Genomic DNA, 9,914 nt, shown 5'->3' on the forward strand with positions numbered 1-9,914 from the left:
GACTGACCTGTCTGAATCACAGGCATGCAAAGCCATTTTCTATTTAGTAGATTCCTTTGAATTCCTTGAGGGGATTTGACACTAAAAAGTTGAACATGGTGATGCAACTCAAATATTCATGTGAGCTTGTTAATCCACTTTTCAAAAGGAATTATTAATAGGCCAACTTAGAATAGACTCTGTAGATGCCTACAAGCAGTTCTGTCTTCCAGCTGTGTTACATAAAATATAATGAATTCAGCATCATCTCACCAGGGGAGAGAGAGAGAGAGAGGGAGAGGAGAGGATAAATAACTTGTTTCCAAGCATGACTGGTTTATAATGAGGCCTCCAGTACACACAGAAAAACTCAGTGGATTCAGGCTGCTTTAGTATCTTGTCACTTGTATCATGTATGATATTGAATCTATACATCTAATGCCTGGGTGTTTTACACAAACAGGTCGAAAGAGCAAAGCAGCCCTGAAGCTACAGTCCTAAAGCACCCTCTAGTGACGGGTTTTGGATCTATGCACGATTTACAGCACAAGCTTTGGTCTCCAATTTCAGTTTATTTGGAGCACTTCATTAAAATCAGACTTTTTCAAATCTAGCTGCAGTTTTACCTCAAAATAGTGCAATTTTTTTTAAAGGATATCAACTATTCTCTGTAAACATTTATTTTAGTTTTCAAAGGATTTTATCTGCCACTATCATTAAAGTAGATAATAAGAAAACAAAAAACAAATAATTAAGTTTTCACAACCAGTGATTAAACTCTATATCAAATATATTTCTATATATTACATTCCATAGCTTATTCTATTGAATATTAATTCCAAGAGGACTGACATGAACTGTCTGTGCATCAATACTGTATCTGCAACCTTACATCGAACACATTTCGGGCTCAGCTCAAAGACATCACTTCAAATAAGTTCTTTTACATTTTTGTCAAGAGTTTCGAGGCCCCGTCTGGTTGCTGAAGGCTCCCGAGTGACTCTGGTGTTGCTCTACCATTCCCAAGATGGTCTCTGATAGTCCTTTAATGTCGGTGTGTGTGTCGGGATGTGCAGCCAAAGCCTTCAGAAGTTCAGTCATGCCTTCCCTCTCTAGCATGCCGCTGTAATGTGACGCTAGAAGATGAAGGAGGAAGAGGAAGATGAGCGAGGAATAGACTCTCAACCCCAACACCACCTAACTATTAATAAACCAGGCGGGTCTATTTGAATCAATTATTATTACATAAGGTTGTGATTTTGTGGGAAACACAAAGTAATTAAGGAAATAATACATATACATACACATACAATAACCACTAGATCCCCCTATATGCCCCCCATAGTCAAACCTCCCCTTTGATCTCTACAGTAGCATTTGTGTGTCTTACTGTTTTGACTGCAGACCAGATGTATGGCCCAGACTGCCCACAGCTGCACTCCTGAGGGCTGACGAGTCTGAAGCAGAGGGCAAAATGGACGGAACGACCTGAAATGTTGGCATCACAGTATACTACGATTAAAAAACGGGCAGAGCTTTAAGTAATTCTTGACATTTTTCATTGATTTGTTTTGTGCTTGAGGTTCCAGGCGGTCGATTTTCCTCGGCATCAGTGCAACCCCGGGAATGAAAAGTGAAGTGTCACTGGCAGAAAATCATTTTCAGCAGGTTTGAAAATATTTTCTTGTGACTGTCTGAGCTTTCTTTAGCACTTATGATAGTATCCTTTGTGACAAATCCCTATAGCAGATATCCAATTAAAATAATCTATACAACAAGTTGCAATTATGCTAAATGTGCTCAGTGTTTCATGCCATGCATACATTAAATACATAAAATCAGCAACAGCACGGCATGTTATGTAAGAGTGTTAGAAAGAAAGTAGGATGTGTAATTGATGGGAAACTATTTAAATAAAGTGTTATGCAACATGTAGCTTCCATTTGATGTTGAAGTGAACAGACAGAATGAGTAAATGCATTTAAAACGACGGCTTCTGAAAAGCTTTCTTTCTCCTCTGTCCAGTTTGCTTTTCTCTCACCTGTAAGAGACCATTTCTCTCTCCAGTTGGGTCCATGTCATTATGGAAGTATGCTGCAAAGAAAGAGAGGTGCATTGAAAAGAGCCAAAGGTGAATTTTATTGTGCGTTAAATGAAAACCAGCGTCCAAAACACACACCATCTGCTTCAGTATGGTAGTGCGGAGCTCCTCCTCCAGGGTCCAGGCCTCCGGTCTGGAGGTGAGATGCGCCAGAATCCCCCCGGCGAAGTAACGGACCCCGACCTCCACCTGGGAATCCTGCAGGAGGCTGAGGACGTGTTCCAGCAGGTCCTCCTCCAACAGGTCTGCTTGCAGCTCCTCCACCTCTGCTATATTGTTCTGCAACACAGGGAGACAAATGATAGCAGTGATGACAGCAACAATAATGCAGGATGTAACTTGAAAGGGGTTAGGGGCAGAAGGGACACAGGAAATGTTTTATATTAGATTCTACAGAATAACTTCATTTTGTTCCTAGTGGCAAATTAACTTAAACTATTTGGGCGTATTATGAAAATGATTTGACATGACTCCCATATTCAGATGCTGCCTGTTTAAGCCCTAAATCTGGGAACGGCTGCAAAAAGAAAATGAGAATAACGTTATTATGGAAGATACATTCTCATGCAGCTATGGCATCTATTAGTGCAAATAAGCTATAAAAACAAGAACATGCCGTGCTGGACTGTGGCACATATGGCATATGGTCAAAATATGTTTACAACTATTAACACAAACACACACACACACACAGACACACACACACACACAGAACCCACCAGGAGGCCAAGAACTTTCTGTTGAATAGAAGGTTCAGTGTAGTACGACTGCAATGCAGAAAAAAGGGGAAAGCATGAGAGGGAAAATGTTTGTGTTTCTGAGAATCTCCATGTAGGTGCATTTTCATCATCTGTTTTATTTGTTTTGTTTTTGTTTTATTTTTGGGCTCCTCTACCTCCAGAACCTCCTCGTACAGCTCCAGGCCGTGGCACTCGATGAAGTTGCGGGCCGCAGCGGGCATCTCATCCGTCAGGTTCCACAGAGCACTCAGGGCGAACTTCAGAGTGGAGTCCACCACTCCCACCATCGCCTTCTGCTGCACGATAGCCAGCAGCTGCTGTTAGACAGAGCCGAGGAGAGGAGAACACGGGACAGAAAAAAAAGGGAAGTAACATCCATTTTTGTAAAATAGATTTGTAGAAATATGAGAAGCATCCTCTGGTGGGGAGACATGCAACATTTTTTGGATGAAATGATTAACATATTAATATGTGGCATCAGAAATACAATAATTGCTTGATTACATACATAATGAGAGAAACGTGATTGGATAATGGAGTAACAGTAAATTGAGAAGGATGTTTCGTGGGTGACCGTGAGGAGATGATTATATACGGTAGGTGAGAAAAACAGAAAGGAGAGACACTCACTCTCACTCTGAAATTGTGAATCTACCTTCATAATAAAGACGTCCTTGCTGAGTTGTGCCATCTGCTCTGTGGACAACTGCAAATAAAACAAAAACATGAGTTATTCTTTGAGTTTTCTAAATGTCAGACTTGAACAGCATGTTTCATCCCACAGGGAATATGGCCCCATTTAACAGGACTAAATGAAAGTATAAAGCTGGCTGTTGAAAGCAGTGTGACAGAGACACAGGCGCTGACCAACAGGTGCCATAATATTTTCCTGCAGCAGACTAATGCACAGTAAGTGAGCAGTGTCTTGACCTTGGCCACCAGAATGGAGATGACAGCCACAGCCATCCTCTGAAGGGTCAGATCCTCGTGGCTGCTCAGCCAGTTAATCACCAGCGTGGCAGCTAAATACCTGAAGCATGATCACAGCATGGGGAGAGGGAACACAGCATTAGAAAAATATACCAATAATGTACAGACAAGCTTCAAGAAAATCTGAGTTCACGTCTGCACTTTTACATCTGGAAGGACTATTTCTTTTGGCAGTTAGACTTAAGGACTAAATATATTCTAGCTGGATCACACTCTATTGGAAAAACATTATAGCGCCACGCTGTTAGTGCAGTGATTATCTTGGCTGCTGCATCACCGTCGGCCCATAACTCATATTATAAGTGAATGAAAAGTAAACTAACTTGTCAAATGGGACATCCTGAAGGATGTAGTCACTGCAAAGTGCCAGCAGACAGTTTTTCTGAACCTGGAGGGATGAAATATTTTATGAATTGAAGAAACATATGGGTGTAAAACAAATATGAGTATGAGCAGCTACAGATACTGTCTGAAGGTGGCAGGATGGGAGCTGTAACCAAAAACAACATTTAAAGCAGAAACATTTAGATCAAGATGCGATGCATGACAGTCCAGTTGGCGGTGACATCTTTGTCGCAGTTACATCTTGCTGTTGTGTAACTACATGATATCATTATGTGCTGTGTAATCTGAAACATAACATCTAACCTGCTGGTGGCCGGGGAAGGTCTTCATGGCGTACAGCAGCTGGGTGACAGCGGAGGTGATCAGGCTGACGGGCATGGACTCTGCCAGGTCCTGAGTGGTCAGGTTGAATGCGCACGCAGTGGCCACCAGGTGGACGTGCAGGGAGGTGGGGTGGCTCTGCATCCCACTCAGCACCAGCTACAGGAAACAGGAGGTCCGTGTCATAATCACATGTGTTTTTAGGATCAGAAACTCTCCGTGTTTGTGACTCTTGTCAGTGGGCTGGAAACTGTCGAGAACAATCCCCAGCTTTGTATTAGTGCGTAACCTTCCTACCTCCTACAGCCTCTCACAGAGCCAGCTGTGGAGCTGCACTGTGCTCTCTATCTGTGCAGCTCCACTAGAAACTGCCTCATTACCTCCCCTCTCATCACATCTAAGTACAGTAATTATAATGTCAGATCACAGGACAATTTTACTTTAGCTGCTCTGCATGTTCTCACTGAGCTTGGACAAACTGTATTAAAATAAACTCCTTACAAACAGAGCTGGACACAAAAGTCACTGAAATTAATATAATAAAATAAAATAAAATCTCTCTTTAGAAGATTTTAATTATACTCAAGCTTTCTGAATGCCACAAGAATTATAAATTAATGTCAATTTCTGTGTTTGCCTATGCTTATATTATATATGTTTATTCTTATGTACTGGTCTCTCTTGAAAAAGTTAACCTGATTAAAAAATGGCTTAACTAACTAACTAACTAGTTAAAACTCCAACATCTCATCCTGCAGAAAATAAGTGTTTCAGATATTCTGTAACACAATTGGAAAACATGATATAAAATCTTAGTTAATTTACTATACAATGCAAGTAAGTACAATTCTAGTTTCCTACAGCCTGGGTCTTTGTATTCTAGTTTTGGCATCAGTCCTATCTGTATGAATGGTTGAGATCTGTGAATATGGTGGAGTGGCTTTGATTATCAATATACTTGTAGATTCATTTTCTGTCCGTTACCTAAGTGATTAATGACCTTGTCGTTCCAGCGCTAGTGAGATATTCCGTGTGACAAGAACGCAGTCAATGACGGAACCAGACCACAGTACCTGTAGCATATCCGGTCGTGGTTTGTCAATGTCTGTGGTTAGATTGTAGAGATGGACGAGGGCCTCTCGTGTAAAACACTCCCTGTCTCTGTAGCGTCTCAGGGCCTCACACACCTGGTTCTCATTAGCTTCTCCGGTTACCTGAACATACACAGCAGATCAGCAGCGTCACAGAGACAGGAAATGCAGCGGGCATATTCTGTTAATACACAATAAGGAGCCTCGAGTCAAATTCAAATGAGAAACTTATGCACGAGTCAAGCTCATGTGTCTACCCACGATGTCATGACATCAACTCTGTGCCCGATGCTCGCGCTACATCCTTACTTTTAGGTTTTCCTGTGAAGAAAGGACAGCACAGGAGCTGACCCCGGTGGCTAGCAGGCCCAGGAAGACCAGCCCGCTCCTGGCTTCCACAAACACTCGGACTGCGGCTTCATTGACCCTCTTCCGCCCGGATATATCTAGAGAAACAAGGGAAGGGAGAACCTGGGGACTCCCCTCCAGAAGCTGCCGCACTGTCTCATCCCCGTCCCTCCCGTCGTTGTCATCCACAGCAAAGTGGTCATTGGAAAAGTCCAGATGCTTGAGAGCGTGAAGCTGGCTGAGGACAAAGAGCAGCCTGGCAGGTGACATATCCAGCTGCCGTAGCCGGTGGGCGATTAAGGACCTCAGGGTGTTCTTGCACTCAAGGAGCGCTGTGAGGTTTGAGACGGCACTGCAGGAGATATCCAGAGTCTCCAGCTGAGGGAGAGTGCAGATATCCTCCAGGGCAGCGTCACTCAGGTCTGTGTTGGCCAGGTTTAGCGTCCTCAGTCCCTGCAGCGAGCTGAAGCCAACTCGGACCCCTCCATCCTCCTCCAGAGACTCCCAGTCCAGACGGAGCCCATTGAGGGACAACCTCTGCAGGCTGGACCTGCACTCCAGGTTGGATGCCATGCCTGCGACAATGTTAGCCCCAGTGAGGCCCCCAGGGACCCAGGAGGCATCTAGCTCCTGGAGACGGTGAGGGCAGAGGGCCAGACAGAAAGCGTCTGCAGATACTGGGCAGCAGCGGATGGAGGCTCGGCGCAGGCGGAGCTCTTTGCAGTTTCGGAAAATCCCAACAGTTGTGTCATTCAGTATCCCTTGTAGGGAGAAGCAAACACAGCCATGTTGTAGGAAAAAGTAGCATCAGTTTAGCCACACTTATGTTTGTGGAGTAGAATTTTCCCATCATTTCAGCCTGGCATCGCACACTGTGAACTAACAAATCATCAGATGACAGGGTAAGTCAGGGACATTGATATTCTCACATTTTATACAGGAGGCTGTGTGCATGAAGAATAACTAACACAGGGTCACATGTAAGTCACTTTTGTTGCGTCCCTTTTCTATAACTATAGTCGCTGCAGTTTCCCACAGCTGTTGATCCTGATGTTGCCGGAGCCTTTTCTGTCCTTCTGACCTACCTGCAGTTGCCATCTTTCGCAGCAGCTGGTCAGCCATCTCCTGTGGGAACAGTGGGGCCCAGCTGAGGCTCATGGAGCCGTCTGCTCGTCTGCTGCACAGGGAGTCCAGGCTGCGGCACACCTGAGCCAAGCAGAGGTCGCTCAAGCCCTGGGGGCCCTCGGCTTCCTGCCACACATCACCAGGTAATAAGAGGAGTCATGCCACTGGATAATTACATATGGCAGCGTAGGCAGAAGCACAAGTGTAGTGATCTTAAAGGATTGGTTCACCCACATAATATATTATAAAAACAATTTGGGTGAAATGACTGAGACAAAAATCTTAAGACTTATTCGGCTGTTATTCCAATTGTGGGTTGTACAGGATGTAAGACATCTATGCAGTAACCCTCTAAATATGTGTAGGAGGTTTTTCTTTATTGTTTGTTCACATTGAACACATTTGTCAAGCACATATAAACCCTGACAGTTGTCTCTCAGGCTTTCTCCTCGGGGCTCTACAGATCCTCAGTGACACAGGATCTCTAACACTGCAGGAGTCTAATTTTATCCGCAGCAGATGAACATAAGCAAAGCCCGTCTAAATCACATAATCCCCGGGCTCTGTGTAGGGCAAAGTGGACAAAAGCAACCGGTCCTTATGGGTTAAGCGTAAAGGTGAAACTAAATAAACAAGAAAGGCTACATTTATAGAAAGGGAAGGGTCAAACTCACCATGTTTAATAAGTAAACAGTCGAGTGGGGAAAAATAAATAAATAAAAAACACGGAACAACGTCGTTTGGCAACGTTTAAGTCAAGACTCATAGTTTAAATCCATTTCTTCTCGATAAATCCAAGAAAAGTTGTGACATTTTCTTGTTTTAGATTTTAGTCGCCGCTGCTGATCATCGAGTCAACTGTCACAGGCTGAGCGCTTTCCCATTGGTCAGTCCGCATGACGTCACCGGGAGCGTGTATGAAGGTACTTTGAAGGTAGGTTATGTCAACCATCAGTTTCTGTAAAGATGGAGGGGGGCAGTGAACTCCTTTAGCCACAAGGAGGGGCTCACAGAGAGAGCTGGTTTTTGCACCACTTAGTAAGAGACAAATTCCTGCTTCATGAATTAGAGATAATATTTATGAGCTCACTCGGATGCCAGGGGCAAAGATAAAAATGGGGCACCTCCTCCATACACACTCATATTGGGGGTTGGGGGCTTTGTCTTCCCCCTCTGTTGTGACATTAGGACACAGGAGCACAAATTAAGTATGGAAGTGTCCTATTAGGTACAGACGAGTTTTCAAAATTCAAAAGACACAAAACAAAATTGTGTTGGGACCCATTACTTGGATATGACCCCCAATTGCTCCAGACTGCAACGCTACACAAGAGCTGTACTTTTATCTAAATGTAGAGCAGATACAGAAACTGCATGTCCATGCCTTGAATGATTTCTTCAGCCTCTTTCCATAACAATTATGTCATTTATTTAAACTGGACGGCCTCTATTACATACAACCGACCACCTGAGAGCCGCACACTCTCAATCACACGCACACAAACATGTGTCCTCACACATATGTGGGTCACACGCAAGCCCCCACACTCTTTTAATGTGCACACACACACTCTCCTACATTATTAATGTCCTGCCTCGATTGCTCATAAGCAAAACTGTCCTCCCACATGCTGAAGTATGTCTCCCCACGCAGAGAATCCCCATGCATCAAAGCCTGTGCTTCCTCCTCAAATCCAAAACATTTAGCTGAGGGGTGTTTTTTTTTTTTGTCTGCAAAGCCCTCTGCATATTGTCCTCATAACAAAATAAACACAGCTGCCAATAGCTCTTGTGTTTGCAGTGAGAGGCACTCACAATCCATATACGGAGCAAACACAAGAGAAGCTCTCACATCCAAAACAGACCTCCTGTTATTATGTCAAAGCTACTGAATTGCCAGAGTCGTTCAGTCATTAGATTAGAGCTGATAGGAAACAGCTTTGTGAGGAGGAGTAAGTAGACTGTGAGAAATATAGACACATGAGTGAAGCTGACAGATGAGTGTGTGTGTGCGCGTGTGTGTGTGTGTATGACATCAACATCCATGAGCCTTACAGACAAATTGCTTGTCTGGGAGACAAACTAACCTTGTAGACAAGATCTTCTGAGAATTAAATGATGAAAGCTAGCCTGATTTTGAGTGTCTTCGCTGCTCTCGCTGATCCCAGCCAATCTGATTCCTCACTGTTATTCATTTGTGGTGCAACCTTGTATGAGGAGCAGACTTTGACTTTCTACCTAAACTTTATGTGACATCAGAGGAGGAAGGCAGGGCCGAGCCTTCCCCCTGCTCAGACCACAGAGGAAAATCGCACCATCAGCCTCCCTCTTTCTGTGTTCGGACCACCCTCCACTGTTCTCTCCTGGTGGACGGCGTCTGCTCGTGCAGGCCTTCATTCCCAATGAGAGCAAAGACAGAGGGAGACATGAGAGTGAGAGGAGGGGAGTGGAGAGCATGAACCTGCACAGGAACCACAACTGAGACGCCAAGCTGGGTCTTACCTGCACACCCTGGACCACTGAGTGAACCCGCTGACACAGGTAAGAATTTTCTTTTTCTTTCTTTTTTTTTTTTCGTGATCAGGTTGCTCATAAAATGAATATGGCATTTGTAGGGTTTTTTTTTTCGATCCTCTCTGGAAAAGTACGGAAATTGTTGAAACCTCATATCTTGCCAGTCATAACTGCAAATAGGGAAAATGGTATTTACTGGTAAAAGTCGAGGTCATTTCAAACAATGAAGTTAGATTGAGGTTTTAGATGAAAGCTGAATCCTCTAGACTTCCATGACACTTCATAAAGAACTATGGAATCACTGTAAAGCACTTAAGTTACACATTTGAGCATTAATGTGTTTTTAAAATCCATATGGTG

At 43.8% G+C, this 9,914-nt stretch overlaps 1 protein-coding gene and 1 pseudogene across 3 annotated transcripts in view; one reads left to right on the top strand and one right to left on the bottom strand.

Moving 5' to 3' along the window:
- Nucleotides 1–531: 531 nt before the first annotated feature.
- LOC111670563 (protein zyg-11 homolog) lies at nucleotides 532–7,909 on the bottom strand. 2 transcript variants are annotated; one of them, XM_023427319.2, is made up of 14 exons: nucleotides 7,715–7,906; nucleotides 7,001–7,166; nucleotides 5,877–6,676; nucleotides 5,550–5,690; nucleotides 4,459–4,635; nucleotides 4,134–4,198; nucleotides 3,751–3,850; nucleotides 3,476–3,526; nucleotides 2,976–3,137; nucleotides 2,800–2,847; nucleotides 2,159–2,359; nucleotides 2,021–2,073; nucleotides 1,370–1,467; nucleotides 532–1,115 (listed from the first exon to the last, which is right to left on the bottom strand). In XM_023427319.2, exons 1-14 carry the CDS (start codon nucleotides 7,715–7,717, stop codon nucleotides 934–936), a joined length of 2,247 nt encoding a protein of 748 aa, XP_023283087.1. In that variant the 5' UTR covers nucleotides 7,718–7,906; the 3' UTR covers nucleotides 532–933. The 2 variants fall into 2 exon arrangements, with proteins under 2 accessions (XP_023283087.1, XP_023283089.1); XM_023427321.2 differs by having other exon boundaries at nucleotides 918–1,115; nucleotides 1,370–1,436; nucleotides 7,715–7,909.
- The window catches only part of LOC111670556 (angiopoietin-related protein 1 pseudogene), a 5,906-nt pseudogene continuing 3,887 nt past the window's right edge, over nucleotides 7,896–9,914 (top strand). The window contains exons 1-2 of the transcript XR_015438536.1: nucleotides 7,896–7,974; nucleotides 9,300–9,581. The product of XR_015438536.1 is annotated as an angiopoietin-related protein 1 pseudogene (transcript). The remainder of the gene's footprint in view (nucleotides 7,975–9,299; nucleotides 9,582–9,914) is intronic.

Source organism: Seriola lalandi, unplaced genomic scaffold, assembly GCF_002814215.2.
Source record: "Seriola lalandi dorsalis isolate HSWRI2012SDOR001 ecotype SW California unplaced genomic scaffold, Sedor1 jcf7180002054857, whole genome shotgun sequence".
NCBI lineage: Eukaryota > Metazoa > Chordata > Actinopteri > Carangiformes > Carangidae > Seriola > Seriola lalandi.

What these genes read in the sequence shown, in the direction of transcription:
- LOC111670563 (XM_023427319.2), bottom strand. An exon ending in AGAAAGTTCTTGGCCTCCTG is followed by an intron (nt 2,360 to 2,799) that starts GTGGGTTCTGTG and finishes CCTGTGTTGCAG; the next exon opens with AACAATATAGCAGAGGTGGA. An exon ending in AGAGAAATGGTCTCTTACAG is followed by an intron (nt 1,468 to 2,020) that starts GTGAGAGAAAAG and finishes CCAACATTTCAG; the next exon opens with GTCGTTCCGTCCATTTTGCC.